The sequence below is a fragment of the Choloepus didactylus genome, chromosome 22 (assembly GCF_015220235.1).
Source record: "Choloepus didactylus isolate mChoDid1 chromosome 22, mChoDid1.pri, whole genome shotgun sequence".
Classification (NCBI taxonomy): Eukaryota; Metazoa; Chordata; class Mammalia; order Pilosa; family Megalonychidae; genus Choloepus; species Choloepus didactylus.
In genome coordinates, this window is record NC_051328.1 from 39,079,541 (window position 1) to 39,099,136 (window position 19,596).

The 19,596-nt window shown below is 52.1% G+C and overlaps 1 protein-coding gene across 3 annotated transcripts in view; it reads left to right on the forward strand.

The window, feature by feature from the left end:
* Positions 1–19,596, forward strand: part of NECAB2 (N-terminal EF-hand calcium binding protein 2) — a 31,368-nt gene that overhangs the window by 3,554 nt on the left and 8,218 nt on the right. For all 3 annotated transcript variants that reach the window (XM_037816446.1, XM_037816447.1, XM_037816448.1), the window contains exons 3-8: positions 5,816–5,924; positions 7,543–7,568; positions 7,688–7,785; positions 16,318–16,454; positions 19,161–19,279; positions 19,380–19,459. In XM_037816446.1, the coding sequence (XP_037672374.1) occupies positions 5,816–5,924; positions 7,543–7,568; positions 7,688–7,785; positions 16,318–16,454; positions 19,161–19,279; positions 19,380–19,459 (569 nt within the window). The remainder of the gene's footprint in view (positions 1–5,815; positions 5,925–7,542; positions 7,569–7,687; positions 7,786–16,317; positions 16,455–19,160; positions 19,280–19,379; positions 19,460–19,596) is intronic.

Genomic DNA, 19,596 nt, shown 5'->3' on the forward strand with positions numbered 1-19,596 from the left:
CACGACCGGCCTGAGAGCTAAACGTCAGGCGCACAGGACCCTGAAGTCAGCAGGCCAGACCGTGGCTCTGCTCTGTGCCTCGGTTTCCGTATCTGTGCCACGGGGATCCTAACAGGGATGCTGTGAGGATTCAGTGAGTGGATGTCCGTGATGCCGAGGGGGGCCTTGCCCTGGTGAGCGAGTGCTTGGTGCGTGTAGCTGGGCTGGACCAGGCGGGACGGGCTTGATGCCATCACTCCTGTTTCGTTGATGCCGTCAAGGCCTAGAGAGGTTAGGTGACTGGTCCAGGTTGCCCAGCCAGAGTGAAAGGAATTGAGGCTCTGCTATAAACCTCCAGGCCCTCCCCCCCACATCTCCCAGCCTCCCCGACAACATGAGTAGCTCTTGCCAAAAGAATTCATGCCTCTGGATTGCCCCTCTTTTTTTGTTTTTAATAAAAAGATTTTTTTAATTGAGGGAACTTACATTACAGAGTTAACCATTAATCCTTTCACAGGATACAATTCGGTGGTATTAGTACATTTGCTATGTTGTGTTACCCCCATCCCCAATCACTTCCAAGATGTTTTCATCACCCCCACAGGGGAACCCCTCCCCATGGCCCCCAGCAACCACGAATCTGCTCTCTGCTCGGTGGATGTTCTGGGCATTGTGTATGGATGGAATCATACAACATTTTCCTTCTGTGTCTGGCTTCTTTCACTGGGCATCACGCCTTCAGGTTGCACCCATGTCTGCGCATGTATCAGCGTGTTATGCTTCCAGAGTGCTGCCCCGTGGCGTGGCTGCCCCATGGTGTTTGGTCATTCACTGGCTGATGGACGCTTGGGTTGTCGCCACCTTTTGGCTACAGTGACTAGTTTGTGTTTGTGTATTTATCCGAGTTCCTGTTTTTCAGTTTTGGGGTATACACCCATGTTCTCCTGGCTTCCTGGAAGGGCTCCCCACACAGCCCCAGGAAGCCTGGGTGCTGGGAAGAATGTCACTTACAGTCATACCTGACCTCACAATGGGGAGAAATAAAATATCAGTTCTACAACTTCTTACAACTGCCACAGTCATTCTGATCAGACCCAAAGCAGCTCCCTGTCACCCTTAACCAGGACACTGTCCCTCGCTGGGCCTCAGTTTCCCCATCTGTCAAATGGGGGCACTGACACCTGACCTGCCTGCTCCCCTGGGCTATTGGGAAAATCCAGGAGGACATGGGCCTGACAGATTTTTTTTGTTTTTTTTTTTTTTAAGAAGAATCAAGTGGTGCTTAATGTTTATTCATTTCTTCATTTAGAAATTAATGAGTATTAAGGCCTGTGCTGGGTGGAAGAGGGAACCCTAGGACCTTGTGCCCGACTTCAGGGGCCCCCCAGCCTCCCTGAGAGCACCCCGTCGTCATCCTCCTACGAGGACTAGAGTTCAAGAGGGCAGCTCCGGCCCCTCCGGCCAGCACCCTGGCCCCCTCCCTGTCCCTGGGGGTTGCTGTTGGAAGCTGGAATGTGAGGCCCTCGGGGATGGGATGGGTCCCCAGGCCTGGGCTGGCAATTGTGACACATCTGGGGGTGATGGTGGCCCCTCCCAGCCCCTCGGGATGTGATCTGGAGGGGAGGAGGCGGGGAGAGGGACGTGGGGGGCGGCTCGGGTGACTGCAGCAAACGGCTGGCCGGAGGTCTGACCCTTTAGAGGTGTGCTGAAAGAGGGCAAGGGCACTCGCCCATGGGGACAGGGAGACTTGATGGCCCTTGGTGGGGGTCGGGTGTGTGGCCGAGTAGTAGCCGCCCGGGTGTGCTGCAAGCCCCCAAGCAGATGGGGAGGCCTTTATGGGAAGGGACTTGGGCTTGTCACCTGAGCTCTGGCCGAAACCCACTGGACGGGAGGCCCTCAGCAGATGTCTGCAGGGCGACATTAGCCGGGTCATTCACAGAGGGGAGCAGCCGTGCATGCACCGTGAGGGCAGCAGACGTGGCCAGCTCTGGGTGACTCCGTGTCTGTCTGTCTGGCTGTCAGTGTGTCTATAAGGCTGTGGGTCTTCAGACTCACAGGTGGCCGTGGTCTCAGTGATGAGGCCTCTTCATAACTGTTGACCTGCGTACCTGAGTGTGTCCTGCCAATGGCGGGGGGGCCCTGTAAGGGAGCTGCCCCAGTGTGGGCATGAGCCTGGGGGGTGGGCAAGTCTGGCCTGCTCCCCCTCCTCTGACTCAGGCATGGTGAGGAGTCACGGCTCCGGAGCCCAGCAGCCTGGGTTCGGATCCTGGCTCAGGCACTCAGCAGCTGCGTGACCTCGGGCAAGTCACTAAATTCTTAGGCCCTCAGTTTCCCTGTTTGCAATTGAGCTCGATGATAATACCTCCTACAGCGGGGTAGTGTGGGGATGGAGAGTTGAGCCCTGGGCCTGGTGGTCTGTAGGAAATCATTCAATCCTGACTCCAGCTGGGTTGATTGCAGGCCTTGGAGAGTGGAGTCTGGTTTGTCAGCAAGTGTCGGATTCCCACCTGTGCTCCACAGGGACTCTGGGGTCCGGTTGGGGCCATCCTCCTCATTTGGTCCTCTCTTGGCCCTGCTGGGATGTGACAAGCCCACCCCCATGCCGTACAGATGACAAAGACGACGTGGAAGGGACAAAATGCCATGTCAGGGCATCAGTCACCCAGCGGGACAGGCCGAGTTCTGGTTCGGCCCAGCCCAGTTTTAAAATAGTGTCTAGGGATGGGGCACAGGTGTGAGTGTAGCTGTACATAGATGTACACACATACACACCACACACATTTGTTTAACACAAGCAAATGCCTGGCCTGCCCCAGGCTCTCAGGCTGAACCCTGCACTGGGTCGGGGTGGTGTCGGCTGGTAGCTGGTCCATCGGGCCTGCTTTTCTGAGGTGTGGGCTGTTTCCCTGGCCTGAGGGGGCCGTCAGACCAAGGGGCCTGGCTAACGGCCTGGGATGTAAAGCCCCAAGGTGCGGCATGCGGTGGCTGGCAGAGGGCTGAGTGCCAGACCGCGTTTCTCTCCAGGGACGCAGACGTTGAGCGGCGCCTGGCATTTGAAAGGTCACGCGCCACAGAGGCTAAGCGTGCTAATTAGTGAAGAACTTGAGAATGGCCCTGCTCGGGGTCTGTGCCGGAAATGGAGATGCCAGCTCACTTGTCTAATTGGGCCGAGGTCTGGCTAGAAAATGTTTTTCCCCTCATTAGCCGATACGGGTTCATTAGGCCTGTGGTCAGACTTTCAGGATAAATGTCAGCGAAGAAGGCTTTGTGATCAGGAGACCCGGCGGCCTCTCTCGGCCTGTTCTGCCTGAGGGTGGGTGGGCAGAGGTGCTTGGGCAGGCACGTGGAGCCAGGTGGGGAGACAGCAGCCCGAGGCAGCCAGGAGAGAGATGGGGCCTGTGCAGACATGGCTCATCAATCTCGGCACTCCTTCCCTTGAGTCCAGACTTGGCCTGAAGATATTCCTTCACGCAGCCCTGCAGTGGCCATGCAAGATGTGACCACTGTCTCTTGCCGTCATGGTGGGGAACTGGCCAGCGCTGATTACATGGAAAGCAGACAGCTCTTCCCACAAGCTCACGCCTCAGTTTGAGTGGACAGTGTGGACGTGGGAGCCAGAAGCCTGTGTTGAAGTTCTGTCTGTGGGACCTGGGCAAGGTTTCTTAACCTCTTTGTGCCTTGGTTTGCCCCTCTGTCAAATGGGAGTAAAGTGCTACCTACTGTGGAACTGTTAGGAAGACTAAATGAGTGGCAGTTTCCTCCATCACAGAATTAAAAGAACCACAATTTACATTTTATGTATCTCACAGCTGATTTTTGTGCACTTATCATAGTTGGTTTTTGTTTTTTTTATCATCTTTTGAAAGTGACAAATTCGTTCTTCCTCTGAAGAATCCAGGATCTTGGAGGCATGTTGGGGTGTTGCCCCAGCCCCCCCCCCGCCCCCTCAAGAAAGCCATACACACATGCTCACGTTTGTCTTCTCTCTCCCTCCTGTCCTGACACCTTGGACTTTATCGGACCAGAAAGGAGGCAGGTGGGGTGGAGCCAGGGCAAGGGGTGAGGTTTGCTCTCCTGAGTTTGTCCTTTTGCCCTTCCCTAAGCAGAGGTGCTGGAAGCAGAGACGGAGGCACTGGCACCTTTAAAGGGTAATGATTTCATCCTGGGCCGCAGGTACGTCTGCGTGGACAGCTGGGCAGATGGTGCCCTGCACGAGGATGGGAGGGCCCCGGGCCAGCCTGCACTCCACCCTGTCTCAGGCACCCCGTCCCAGGCCATCTCCCCTCTGAGGAAAGGAGGGGCAGCTTTTCTAATCTGCCGAGGTGGTGAATGGGCTAGCCCGGGTCCCTGTCCCAAGCACCCAGCTTCGATCACCCAGTGGATGGAAGTAACAGTAGGGGGTCTGCGTAGAGGCCGGGGGCGGGAAGTGCCATGGACTCGCCCTTCTCTCTGACCGCTGCTGCCCCTCCCAGACACGGTTCCCATTAAGGAGGAGTAGTGAATGTTCTGGATCTTGGAGGAGTGGGGGGTTGAGACTTGGCTGGCTGTGTTTTGCTCGGAGGTCTGTCTGCATGGGAGGAGCTGAGGCTGTGGCTTGGGGACAGTTTCTCCAGGGATCACTGATGTCCTGTTGCGAGCCTCCTCCCTCAGGGGCAGAAGTGTCCCCAGCAGACACTGATGCCCAGAGCAACCACAAGTGCAGGGAGAAGAGAGGGAGGCGAGGGGAGGGATGGGACAGGGCAGGTATCAGCCATGGGGTCTACCCTCCCCACCCCAGAATCACAGCCTCCAGCCCAGACTGGGGACAGGGAAGTGCTGGGCCCAGGCCAGCCCTGGCGCCTTCTTCCTTCATGGCATCTGGTGGCTGATCTGTGCCCTGGGAAAGGAGGCAAGAGTGAGATCTCCATGCCAACATTTGGCAGCATCTCTGTTCAACCCAAGCAAGGGGGCTGCCTGGGGGGTGGGCCTGAAGTTTGCCAAGTGGGTGGGAGCAGTGGAGGAGGGGGAGGTAAAGACACGTGCCCCCTCCCAGAGTCAGGAGGTGGGTGCTGGGGTTGGCGACGTTCTAAATGGGAAGAATCTCTGGGCATCTTGAACAATTGTGGATGGTGGTTAATCAGAACTACCCGGCTTTGCATCTGCCCCTTACTGGTGATGTTCCCTTGGGCAAGTGACTTAAATCAGGCTGCCTCAAACAGCCCAAGTGTTCATGTGAATTAAATGAGAGCAGATTGCCTGGCAGGGAGCAGATACTTTGTATTTGTTGAGTGTATTTAAAATGCATGGTACACAGTGGGCTCCCAGAACTGGTTATTAAAGTTGTATTATTTGTTGGTTTGGGAATTATATGTAAACAGATGTTGGTCTCTGGGTTTGGGCATTAGCTGTATAAGTCAAGGATTGTGAACTGGAGTTTACTGGCTAGTTTGGGAATTATCTGGGTAGGCAGGGGTTATCTAAGGTGGAGTCTGTCTGTTAGTTTGGAAATTAGGTGAGGTAGAAGTTATCTGATCTTGAGTTTCTTTTAGTTCACGGCTTAGCTGAATCGGCAAGGATGAGCTGAGCTGGCATTTAACAGTTGCTTTGGGAATTAGCTTGGATAGGCAGGGGATATCAGATATGGAATTTATCTTTTAGCTTGAGAATTAGCTGGATGTGCAGGGGTTATCTGGGCTGGATTTATGTTAGTTTTGGAATTAGGGTAGGCAGGGGTTATCTGAGCTGGGGTTTATCTGTTAGTTTGGGAACTTCCTGGGTTTGGGGACTATATAGGAACTGGCCTTATCGGTCCTGCCTCTGTAGACACCAACTGCTTTCCCTCCTTCCTTCCTTGTAGACGATGGGAAGCTGTCCTTGGAGGAATTCCAGCTCTTCTTTGCAGATGGCGTCCTCAACGAGAAAGAACTCGAGGGTCTCTTCCACACGATCGACTCCGACAACACCAGGTGAGCCTGAGCCACGAGTCCCGGAGGGGGTGCTGAGGAGGCATCTTCCTTCTCATCCACTAGCAGGTCTCCACTTTCCACACCCCTGTAGGGACTGGCATCCCAAAGAGTCCCCAGACGCACTAATCCAGAAGTCACATCTACAAAGCCCTCACTGCTGGGACGATTCGGGGTGGAAAAGTTGTTATTGCATTGGCAACTATCACAAGTTTGTCTTTCCCAAACACACATGGTCAAGCAAGGGGAGACTCTAGGTTTTGCAGGATAACAAAAATGGGAAGTTGGCAATGACTTTATCCTTCTGCTAGCCCAGTTCTGACCCCCACCCCAACCCTAATGCCTGACTTTCACCAGGCCTTATGCTGCCTCCCAGTGCCCGTGTGCACTGTGGAATACTCCTTCCTGAACACTAACCCCCTTTCCAAACCAAACCATAGCCAGATACTAACTCTTAACCCTACTTCCAAGCCTAAACCTAATTAAGCACCTCATCCAAGTAGGATGAGGCCCAGCTCCTTCCTTAACCCCATCTTCAGAACAGACCAAAACCCCTACCTGGTCACTGTCCTCGGGCCCACGTGGGTGATCCAGAGTTCCTAGGGGGCAGTTTAGGGCAGATTTGATAAGTTGAAGCCCCGAGACCTGGCTGGGAGGTGTGTCTGGACAAGGAGCCACCAGCTGGCTGCTTTGCAAGGGATCAAAACATTAGGGCTGAGAATGTTCTGGGATGTGTGGAGAGGCTTGGGCTGGGGACCAGGGCAGAGCAGGTGGAACCAGCATCTCCCCTGGAGAAAGCCCCCCCTGAGGCTCCTGTGGGGAAATGGCTTCAGGCTGCAGGCTCAAGAGAGAAGGGCTTGGTCTCCAGGCTGGATGGAGGTTTCTGAGCAGTGCCAGCTCCTGGGGCCCTTCAAAGGGGTCATCATCAGTTAGTGCCCTTTGTGGGGGCCAGCTGGGGGGAGGGGTGGGAGGAGGAGGAGGGCTGGTTTAAGACTTCAACCCTGAGAATGGGGAGTAAGGGAGGCTCTCTAAAGACCCTTAGGGTTATTCTTTCCAGCTTTCCCTAAGGTGTGCTCAGTAACCTTTGGCTCCTTGGAATGTTAAATGGGCTTTCTGCATCAAACAATTTATGTGGATCACAAAGATTTGTTAAATGCTAGTTCAAACAAAATTAAACAGGTTTCCTTTCTGTAGGACTTGTCAGAACTTTTAATATGCAAAGTAAACTGGAGACATCTCCAAGAGAGGAAGAAAGCATGCAAACCCTCTGAGCCTGGATTAATTTGGCCCCAGAACCCTGTTAGCAGGAAGCAGCTTGTGGAATCTGGGTTCCCCCAAGCACAGTGTTCTAGGCCGACCCCCTCCACTCACAGCTGAGGGAAGTAGGGCCCAGAAAGGGGACACTGTCAGAACCTGCACAACACCCCTGGCCTGTAACTCCTGGCTGGCACCTCCTTCTTCCTCTGGGCTCAAAGCCGGCACCTGCGTCTTCACCTCGTGCGCGGCCTCCTTGTGCTCAGCTTCTGCCACCAGGAGGGTCCTTTTCCATGTTGTGGGGCTCTGGGGCCGTGGGATGGGACAGGCCTGCCAACTGACACACTTCCTCTCCCTCTCTCTGCAGCCACGTGGACACCAAGGAGCTGTGTGGTAGGTACCAGCTGCACGGGGACCGCCGATGGGGATCCTGGGATGGGATGGCGAGAGGCAGTGAGGGGTACCAGTGGGACCGGCGGAAGGCTCAGGATTCCCTGTGACGCTTCCCCCAGATTACTTCGTGGAGCACATGGGGGACTACGAGGACGTCCTGGCCTCCCTGGAGACCCTGAACCATTCCGTCCTGAAGGCCATGGGCTACACCAAGAAGGTAAGTGGGTGTGGGTGGCCCCGGGGGTCCGGGCCCCGAGTGCTGCTGGGGCTCCGAATGCCTCAAGCCCCCCACCCGGGGGTCCGGGCATGCCTGGATTTGCAGTGGCTGGTGTCGAGGGGGGCTGGCCCTGGGGTGAGCTCAGCCAGGGGCTGCTGGAGGCAGCCGAGACAGAGCGTGACGACAGTTGAGCGGCTGGGTGGACGCCTGCCGAGGGAGACTGTCGGCACTGTCAGCTTCAGCCTCCACGTTGTGATCCAGAGTGAGTCCTCGCCCGATGCACACCGCCAGTTTCACAAGAGAACACGTTTATCCGAGGCTAGCCTCGTGGAGACAGCAGTCCTCAGAGGGGTCTCTCCCACCCGGAGGAACTCGCAGTGTTTCAGCTTTCAGACAAACTGGCAGGGTCAGATCACGAGCAAGGTGGCTCAAGAAGACGAGGTTAGGGGCAGTCTGATCACTGTACACGTGCCGGCTGATTACGTGCTTCGTTTAGTTGAATTGTGAGGTTTAGGCTCCCGCACACATCAGGCAGGCGAGTGCTGGTTAGAACTGCCTTGGTCTAGCAAGATAGCCTAAGAGTTGGGTGCTCTGTTCTGGGCTGACTCGTGCTTATTAACGAGGGCACCCAACTTCAGGGTTGCATGACAAGTTAAGGGGACACAAGCGGGGCCAGTCATGAGTTGTCTTGTTACTATCCAGTTACAGGGTAAAGATTTTGCGGTTTTAAGATGGCATCAGCATTAAAGAAACACGGCTCTGGGTTACAGCTCAGGGAGTTAGAACGGTTACAGAAAGTGAGATAACGGTGCAGTTGCAGTAATTGCCTTTGCTGGCACTCCATTACGTCAGGGTCTGGGTGGAGCTGGAGGCCCCTCCTTGGAGCTGGGCGCCTTTGCAGCCCGACACGTTGGGCGTGGTGCCAGGATGGAGTCTGGAAGGTGGCAGCAGTGCCACCGAGCCCTCGGGCCTGGGACGGGTCATCACACCCGCCGATTGCATGCCTCTCCTCCACAGGGCCACTGGGCAGGAAAGGGTGGGAGGTAGGGGGTTCAGCGCATCTGAACTTGACCGAGGGGTCTGGCAGTGTCTTGTGTGACAGCGACAGAGCAGAGCCAGAAGCCATGCCGGGCAGTGAATCCAGCAGGAACGCTCAGAACGGGCCGGGTATGGGTCTCCCTCTGGGCCTGCACAGGTCTGTGGCCTGGCTGGCTGTCCCCTGCCCTGTTTGCATTTATGTCCCAGAGGATGTGACGGAGGGCTGAGCCAGCCAGGTGTGGGCTGCTGTCCCTGGAGTCCAGGCTCCCTGTCCCTTCTCTGGGTCTGCCTTGCCTCCCTAGTTGTAACCTGGATGGACATAAGCAGGCTGTTCCCGAGCCCCGTTGCCTGCTGTGAGTCTGCACCCCTGGGCCAGGCTCCTGGAGGGGACAGGGGGTGGGTCCTGTCCCCGTATCCTCAGAGAAGAGGTGCAATAGGCGTCCACACACAGCCTTTACAGTCCACGCACAGCCTCTCACTTAATCCTCACAGCACCCCTGGGGGTGGGGGGCACCATTTCCCCCACGTTACAGCTGTGGAAACAGAGGCTCAGAACCTGCACCCAGCAGAGCCACAGCCGGAAGCCACAGCAGCGGCCTGAGGTGAGTGGGGGAAAGTCGGTCAAGGACCTGGCAAGAGACAGAGAGTACAGCATGGGACGCCATGCCCAGGGAGCAACTGGAGGGTCGTCAGCAAGGACACTCAGCCAGGACACGGCCACCCACAGAGATGTTGCTGGGAGGGCCACACAGACGTCGCCAGCAGCCCTGAGCCCCGGGAGGTCAAGGGACGCCGGCCTGCCTGCTTGTGGATGCTGGGGAGCTTTGTTGACAAAGTCAGCCAGACCTGGTTGAAGGACCCCCAGCAGATCACTTGCCTCCCTGAGCCTCAGTTTCCCCATCCGTGGAATGGGAATATCCACCTGACAGGGGTCTCAGTGAGGATCAAATGAAGTGAGGTTTGCAAGCTGCCCGGTACAGGGCCTGGCCGAGAGCCCAAGTCAGCGGGCGGTTTTTATGATCAGGCTCCCATTATGGGCCCAGGCTTAGGAAGATCCATCATGTATGTTTTCCCAAGTGCTGCATCCTTGCTCTGCCATGTGTTTGAGTATCCCTCTCTTCCCATGTCCAAAAAATCCAGGTCTCTTCCTGAACCTCTGCCAATCCACATTTCCATTTCCATACTAGCCTGGCGCTGTTCTGAGTTTTGCTGTTCTAAAGTATATTTTAATATCATGTGTGGCTGACTCCCCTGACTTACCCATCTTTTTAGAATATTGTTTGATATTCTGAAAGTGTCAAGGTGGGCAGTGGGGAGAAGGGGGTGTGGGGAGATCCCAGGCTTCCGAGTTGCTGGGACAGGTGCCAGGCCCAGCCCCACCCCTGACGGGCTGTGCGAGGGGCCCCACACACGACGCGGGGCTCTGGGCACGTGAGCCAACCTCCGTGGTTGCTTCTGGGCCTTCGCCGTGCATGTCAGGAACATCCCATCCTTCTCCTCCAAGGAGGGGACCCCTTGACATCCACCAAAACAGTTCAGAGCCTTTTTAGAGTTCTTGCTTTCGTGAACCGTGCACCTGTGATGTCAGGTGTGCCCTAGGTGGCTTTTAGTTGTGGTGGTGGTGGGTCACCGCAGGAGAAAACGGCATTTCTTGTTCTTCTGGATTTTTTAGCTGGTTTTTGTTGGCAGAAATGCAACTCAATTTCAGTGGACCCCTTTGCTTTCTTGGGTCCACATTTCTACTATATGTTCCTCTTATTTCTCTGTTGTGTCCTATTGCATTTCCCCCAATTTCTACAACATTCTGACAGTGCTTCGTCAGGCAGCCTTACTTGCTTCCAATGTCCAAGTGTACCTCTCTAGGTTTTCTCCACTCTTTAGTATATTAGTACCAGCTCTTGTTTTTAGAATCTTCTTCAGCATAATAAATATTTTTTGTACTTCCTTTAAGTTTTGTCCTAGGAGGTGGTAGTGGTTTTGTTTTTTTGTTTGTTTGTTTTTTCCCAAATGCCTTTTTGGTATTTTTAAATGATCATATGATTTTTCTTAAGCTATTGATGGGGTGGTTTCTATTATTAGATGCTCTCTTATTGAACAACCCTTCACTTCCTGTGATAAACCCTAATTGGTGCAGTCTTTTATTGCACTGCTGAATCCTTGTGCCAGATGAATGTTTTATCTCTGTCTCAGCTGAGAATCGAGTTCGGTTGAGGGTTTGGGAATTAACTGAGAGACTGTTTTGAACACTTTCTGTCTGTGAATCAGCTTCTCTGACGTAGAATCATTTTCCTATTCAAGATGGAAAGAATTTATCCAAACGCCTTGTGTCAAGGTTCTAAATGGGGAGGGGATAATTTTAATAATTAAGATCCAACCCTAGTTTCAGTCAAGTTTTTGACTCTTTGTGTCCATATCAGTGTGTTTTTAAACAAAGCATTCACGTAGTTTTATGATCAGTTATGCATAAGATGCTGTTATGAGTCTTCAAAAATTCTAAAACATTGTTTGGCACAAAATAGGCACTTAATACAGATTAAGTTGAATAAAATATCTGCTGTTATAGCTCAGATCTCATTTTAAATTTTGTCTTGTATTTTTAAAATGTCTATGTCACAGAGGTTAGCCTGTTTCAATTCACTTTTTCTAACAATCAGCCCAATTCATTTATTTACATTTTACTATGTTTTTTAATTTATAGTTTCATCACTATTTCTTTCCTCCTATTTCCTTGGGTTTGTTGTTATGGTTGGTTTTTTTTTTTTTTTTTTTTTAATATGTGAAATGGAATGCTTTTTTATAATAAACTTGACATATAAATTCTTCATTTTCAAATGATTTTCACTGCAACCCATAGGTTTTCATCTGTAGTATTTTCATTTTCATTTATTTTCTGAACAATCTGTCATGGTCTCATTCATTTCCCTTATTGTTCTGTTATGATAAAACCGAGGGACAAGTAAAGATTCTCTTTCATTTTTTTTTTTTTTTTTTTTTTAAGTATGTTGTGACATTGTCATTACATAGTATTTTATTTCTTTCTGTAATTATCTCATGGACACTGGGGAGGAAGATGTGGATCATGCTTTTGGAATTTAAAATTTGAAAAACAGTTCTCCTTTCTTGGTTACAAAATCGAGACTGCTGAAAGATAATTTTATAAAAAGGTAAAATCATGTCCCTTGTTCAAATATAAAATGAACAGGTGTCAAAGATTTTATTAATGCATTAATTAATGAGGGAACCAGTAAGATGTTAAAACTAGCTTAAAGAAGAATTCCAAAACCTCAAATATACATGTCGAGGCAGATGAACTTGCAAGTAGATATAAAAAACTGGTCACCCTCCACAGGGCTGTAATCAGTTGTATTCTGCCAGACAAAATTTATTTGCATTTCTGTGGACAAGAATCATTTGCGTTTGCAGTTTTCTACATCTTACAGAGTTTTAAAAGTGGCTTGAAGACAAGGAAAGACTCAGAAAACCTGAAAGGTATCCTAGACAGGAAACCCAGTCATCTTTTTTGTCCATTTCAAAGATTTTGCAAAATTTTCCTGACAATGCCTTTTGTACTCCTAGTTGTTATTGTCTAAGTTTTCTGTCCTGTGGGAGAGCAGGGAGCGGATTTCTTATACTGAATTGCAGTTTGTCATTTAATCTTTCTATTGCCAATGTTTTTCCTTCCCTTTTTTTTTTTTTTTTTACTCCTGTTGTTTTTGTGCATGTAGAGTTTTGTTATAGTATTTTTATTATAGAAATAGTACATATTCAATATGCCAGAGTTAGGAAGTAGGGAAGCATGAAGAAAAATTTCAGATCACTTCTAATACCCACTACCCATAACTGCTGCTAACATTTTAGTTTATTGCCTTTGAGCTTTTTTTCCACTTACATTTCCTTAACATAAGTAATATTCTGTGTATGAGATTTTTTCTGCTTTTTTCACTTAATATTTTAGCATAAAATTTCCCCCATGTTGTTAAAACTGTTCAAAAGCATCATTTTAAATATTCTTATTTAAATTTCCTATTAGTTCTCACTTGTTGGGCATCATTAGGTTATTTCTAAGTTTCTGTGATTCTGAATAACAACACAATAATTACTATCTTAGGGTGTAAGTCTTCGTCCATGTTTTAGATTAGGTCTTAATAATAGATGATCTGAAGTGGAATTATGTCAAAGAATATGTGCAGTCAGAGGCTTTTGATATAAAAGGCTCATTACAGAGCAAAATTGCCCCATAAAACGGTGTATCCATCTGCATCCCCAGTAGCCACATTTATGTCAATCATCTTCCCAGTACCTGAAGATTTAAAAATGTCATGTCCTTGTTAGGCTTACGCCTTTTGTCATTAGAGTCTTGGGTATTCTTATCTTGGGTAACACTTTTTTCATCTAAATTATAGCTTGATGGTGATACTACATGTCCCGTTCATTTGATCACATTTGGCCGCAAAATCTTTGCACAGGCTTTTCTTTGTAAAGCCTTCTGTGCTGTTTTGATTTAGTTGTTCTTCTAGTCGGATCTCGTTTAATCAAATCTGGGACTGTGTCTCTACAAGGGGGAGTTAGGCTACTTTTCTTACTGTTATGATCATTATGTCTGGCCTGACCTCCACCATCTTTCATACTTTCCATTTTTCATGCTTCCTTCTTGTCCTTTGGACAGGTCTCTTCTCTTTGCTTTTATCTTGGATTATTATTTATTTGGAAGGTAAACAGTCTAGTTTTTCATTTTACTAGTGACTTTTTAAAAATATGTTGTTAAAGTTCTTAATCCTGTCTTTACACTTAAATAATAATAATAATAATTAAAACACCTTACCTTATATTCCCTTTTGTGGAATAGAAAGCATTTTTGAAATTTTTAGCTGTTTTTCTTCCACTTTTACATTCTTTATTGGCTTTACCCATTGTGACTAAAATTAAATTATTACTGGTTAATGTTTTTATTTCCTGACCTCTATAACCCTGATGTTTAATTTGAGTGCTTCTCCTTACTTCTTTTCACAACTTCTGTGTTCAAGAATTCTTTCTCTAATTCAGCTCTACATGATTAGGGAGAAAATTTTTAAACATTCTTTGCAGAAAAAGTGCCTACCTGGTAAAATGTCAGAGACTTTTCCAATTTTTGAGTATCGCCCTGGTGTCTTCCAAATGAGTAACTTTTGTCTCCTGGATGTAAAATTTCCAGATCTCATCCTTCCCCTTGGGAATCTATGCAGCTGATCTGTTGGCTGAGGCATCGATTGTGGTGGAGGAAAGCTCTGTATAAGCTGATTTTTTTTGTTTTAATCCTTTGAATATAACCTGTCTGTTTCAGAATTCAACTAGTATGTTATACTTATTGACTCCTGCTTACATCTTCAGTTCCTGAGCTAGATGCTTTAAATGCACTTCTGCTACTGTTTTTGTTGGATCACTCTGAGCAGCCTTTTTCTTTGTGTCTGAAATTTTTTACCAAGATGTGTCATCTTGTCAGTTTTGGACCTTTCCCCTGTTTGGAGCCCACTGCTCACTGGACTGTGTGTGGCTTTAACCTTCTGCTAGGAAGTATAATAGATAACTGCAATACATTAGGTTTCTAGAACCTGCCACATGTCCATCCTCTGGCTGGGTCCGTCTCCAGCCGGCTCTGGGCTGGCTGCTGCCTGGGGAGTCCCGTTCCAGCCCTGCCCTGTGCCTCTCTCACCCTCTGTCCATCCTGGGCTCAGGAAGGAAACAGGCCCGAAGGCAATAAACCTAAATGTTCCCCTGCCCCCCCGCACCTGCCTCCAGATCCTAGTCTGTCTGTCTCTGGGCCATGGCTCCTCTGGTGCGGTTATTGCTAATTAATTCCCAGTCAGAGTGATGGATGGTTTAATTTGCTTTCCTCGAGAGCCCTGCTTTCCCCTGCCTTGCCAGGCACTGGGCAGAATTCCATGGCGCCCAGGGCAGGGGCCGCACAAAGCGGGGGACTTGGCAGAGAAGCTGGGAAAGCAGCACAGGGCAAGGGTTTGAGAGAACCAGAATCCCCTGACTCAGGGTCAATTTTGTCATCACCCTTGGGTGACCTCAATAAGCCAGAGCCACGGTAATTCCACCGTGAAGCCGGTGGATTCCAGAAACCTTAGAAAATGTCTTTGCTAAAGTCTCTTGGCAAAAGGAAGAAATTCTGTCTTGTGCCATGGAGCAGAACTTGCGGGAAACCCTCTTTCTCTGTCTTTTTTCCCAGGGTACCTCTACTAGCGGCATCTGCTAAGAATCCCTCTCTCGGTTTCCCCCCACACCCCTCTCGTTAGCAAAGCTCAGGACCTCTCTGTGGGGAGCCAGTATAGTCTTTTGGCTGCTTGGAATTCTCTTCTCCTGTTCTCTGCACAGCAGCATGGGAACTCCGAAAGCCCAAAGAAAAGGGGCAAGGAGGTTGTGAATTCTTCCCTGATACTTTATTCCTGTCAGCAACAGGAACAGTGACCACACCATCACTGCTATACCATCACTGCCACCACTGCCAATACTGTCACCACCATCACCACTGCTGCCATCATCACCACCATTACCACCACCATCAGCATCATCACCACCACTGCCATCATGAACACTACCACCAAAAGGATCATCACCTCCATCACCACCATCATCACTGCTGCCATCATCACCATTACCACCACCATCACCACCACCATCATCGTCAACCTCCGTCGTCACCACCACCACCATCATGAACACTACCAACAGGATCGTCACCTCCACCGTCACTGCCATCACCACCACCATTACCGCCATCACCACCGCCATCACCACCTCTATCAACACCATTATGAACACCAAGAAGATCATCACCTCCACCACCACTGCCATCATCACATCACTGCCATCACCACTGCCTTTGCCACCACATCACTGCCATCACCACCACTGTCACACCACCGCCATCACCACACCACCACTGTCACCACTGCCATCACATCACTGTCGTCACTGCCACCACCATCATTGTCACTTCCACCATGAACACCACCGCCACCACTATTGCCACCATGGTCACCATCATCACCATCACAAACACCAACACCGTCATCACTGTTACCACCATCACCACTATTACTATCACCGCCACCACCATCTTTTTCTCAGGGCAACTATGCAGCTATTTTTCGTTCAGTATTTACTATATGACACGCACTGTGCTGAGCATTTCCTGTACACTTTGTCATCTATTCCTCACCACAATCTTGTAAGATAGATACTTCCGTGACCCTGTTATGCTCGGAAAGGTCAGGTCATTTGCCCCGGGTCACATGGCTGGCAAGCAGGGTTCAAACCTTACTCTCTGAACCCACAGTTACCGCCTTGGGGGCCCTCCAGCCTCTGAGACACAGGGGCAGTGGGGCCCACTTCCCACCACAGGACAAACGCCCCCCGCGCTGTCCCCGCAGCTCTGTGCTGACCCCACCCGGGTCCCTGCCCGACCCTGACTCTGCTACCCAGCCCTCTCCCCTCCGCTTCCCCCCGCAGGTGTACGAGGGAGGCAGCAACGTGGACCAGTTCGTGACCCGCTTCCTCCTGAAGGAGACCGCCAACCAGATCCAGTCGCTGCTGAGCTCCGTGGAGAGCGCCGTGGAGGCCATCGAGGAGCAGACCAGCCACATCCGGTGCGGGGGCCGGACGCAGAGGCTCACGGGAGTGGGGGGTGGGGGTGGGGCTGGACGCAGAGGCTCACGGGAGTGGGGGGGCAGGTCGCGCATGCGCTCTCGCTGGCCCGCGGTCCGTGGGGACACGTGGCGGTGCACTGGGCAGCCGGGCTCCTCCCTGTGCCTGCATTTCCTCAGCTGTAAAACGGGGACAATGACATACTCACCTCCTGGGTCACCCAGAGGGTTAGGTGGGATCAGACGCGCTCAGGAGAAGGCCTGGGGCTCCTACCGAGGCACCGGAACCCTCCTGTTTCCCGGATGCTGATCGCTGTCGCCCCATCCCCTACCCACCCCCATCATGGGTTACCTGGAACTACTCTGTTGTTTGACTCACTTTTAAAAAGTGGAGATAAACTTAGGAAACTGTATGGCCCCACAATTGGGAAATAAGTGTCACCCACCCTAAATGAAGTAAGAAATAAGTAGCTGTGGGTGCCGACAGCCAGCTCCGCGCCGGAGGTCTGCTCCCCGCCACGGGAGACGGGACAGGAGAGCGTGGAGGGGAGCTGGAGACAGTAGCGCCAGCGGACGCTTTCTCCACAGGAGCCAGAGAGAATTGAGGGCGCAGTGATTGTCTCACAGTGAGATTCAGTGTCATTTATGGCTTCCTTTGGGTCCTTGAGACCAGGCAAACGCATCTGGGGGTCCCTCTCCTTGGCGGGGGTCAGGGGGACGTTGTGATTGGGCAGCACGTCTGATGTCCAGCAAGGAGCCGCTCGAGGGCAGCTTTCCTTCCGGCTCTGCAGTGCTAGTCCCTGGGGGTCCCACAGCCCTCCACTTGCTACTCCAAGTTGAGACCAACTCCCCTTTGCCCAGTTCTTCCCAGAACCGCCAACATGCCTGGTGCAAAGAGGTGATAAAAGGAGTGCGGACGGGACTAACAGCCAGGTTTCCAAGCCTTTAATTTCCGGGCCAAGGCACAGTGTGGCCAGAATGTTGGGGTGCCGGGGGCTGGGGGTGGGAGAGTGGGCTGTTGCGGTTGATGAGCAGCCAGAGCCCAATCAGACAGGATGGTGCAGGCCGCTGTATGGCAGTGTTTTTAAAGCGTGCTGGGCCCAAGCACCTGCGGCAGAATCATGTGGGAAACCGAAAATGCAGATTCCTGGGCTCCGGAGCCTACCCTCTGGATTCGGACCCCTGGGTGTGGGGCCCAGGACTCGGCATCTGAGAGCAGCCCTTTTAGTGCTCCTGAGGGTCCCAGAGTTACAAGCCACAGCCCTGGAAGCTACACCTTGATTGCTTTTGTTTTCTGTTTCTACTTGGATCTAAAACTTGTCACCTTTTTCCTGCCACAGAACAGATAGGGCCGTTTCACAGATTTCACAGCTGAGTTCCTACACTTTGCCATTCCCCTCACGTTTCAGGGGTTACGCCTGTTCACCCCATGTTGGGCTTTACTGTGGGGACATTGGGGAGGGGCTGGAGGTGGGGGGGCATGGCAGGGTGGGGAGACCCATCTGCTCTGCACACACCCCACCCTCACACTGCCCTGCTGCTCAGCTCTTCAGACCCCAGCTGTGGGTCCTCGGGGGCATCCCTACCCCTAGCCCTGGTGCAGCGCCCCCCAGGATGCCAGGTTCCAGGCACAGGGCCTGGGGGCCTCCCACTCCTCTCGGCTCCAATTCACGGTCCGAGGGACGCGTTTAATTTGCTGCTGGTTTGTAGAGAAGCTGTGATTGACGCCTCAAAGGCCCTGCACGCTGCCTGCCCTCCCTCGGGGGTCTGGTTTGCTCGCACAGGGGAGAAGCGCTCGCTGAGCTTCAGGGTTCAGGGACACACTAAGGCAGCAGTGCTGAAAGGCAGGAGGGGGTAGGGTGGGCACCAGGGTGTGCAGCTGTGCACATGGGAGCCCTGTGTGTGTGTGTGTGTGTGTGTGATGGAGCGTGCAGCTGTGTGTCTGTATTTGTATGTCTGCATTGAGTTTTTTGGCGTTTGCATGTGGGGCTGCAGTCATCCCCCAGCATTTGTTGAGTACCTGTTGTGTGCCAGGTATGGGGCTTGGTGAGTGGCATGTGTGTGTGTCTCTGACAGCTGGAGCTGTGTACGTCGGGGCAAGCAGTTAGCTATGCACGCGTGAGTGTGTTGGTGTGTGCCTCGGGCAGGGTATGGAGATAGGAGATGGGCCTGGCCCCCCTCCCCAGCCAGGGTCCCAGTCTTCTCTGCTCTGTTACATCCCCATTCTCGACTTGCTGTTCAAGCTCCCAGTGGGGGGTGGGTTAGTTCTCACCAGTGCAAAGCCAGGGCCCCACCCAGAAGGCACCAGACACCAAATGGGCTCCTAGTGAGGCTGGGAAGGAAGGGACTGGGGTGTCTGCACAGCCTGGGCTCAGCAGGTGCACGGGGAGGCTGTGAGCCATAGTGGGGGTCGGGAGCTGGCTCCAGGCTGCAGGGCCCTAGACTGGAGCTGGCTTCAAATCCCAGCTTGGCCCCCGGCTTGCTGTGGGGCCTTAGTCAAGGCCCCGGCCTCACCAGCCTCAGTTTCCCCCTCTGTAAAACGAAGGCGATACCAGCTGCCTCAGGTGATGGGGCGCCATGGGGTGAGTTCTGTGCTGGTTTCAGCCCATGGTCAGGTCAGCACTCACTAAACATTTGTTGAAGCTGCTGAAAGTGGTCAGGCCATGTGACGTCCGCTGTAGCCTGTGTGCTTCCCCCTCTTAACTGCAGACAGAACCACAGCAAACCCAGCCATGGCGTCGTGGAGGCCTGGCACGGAAACCCCACTCCTCCCTACGGCCCCTGCCACCAGCCCACGGCCCCAGAGCAAGGGAAGAGCCTTCTGCCTGGTGAGAGCAGTGGTCTGGGGTCAGGGTGCTGGCCGGGGGTCCTCGGGGAGATTCCGAGAGTGCCTTGCCCACCACCTCCCTCTCTGTGTCTCCTTCCCAGTCACCGCAGACCCAAAGGAGGAGGGCCTGGGAGCCCAGGTCAGCCGTTTGGCAGAGCTGATCGGGAGGCTGGAGAGCAAGGTAAGTCGGCTGGGCCACCGCTGTCCTTCCCTGTCCCCTGCCCCTCAGGGGATGGGGTTCTGGGCTGCTCCTCCTGCCAAGGCCCCTCCTCCCTCCCCTGGAGCTCAGAAGTCAGGGCTGCAGAAAGCTAGGGGAGC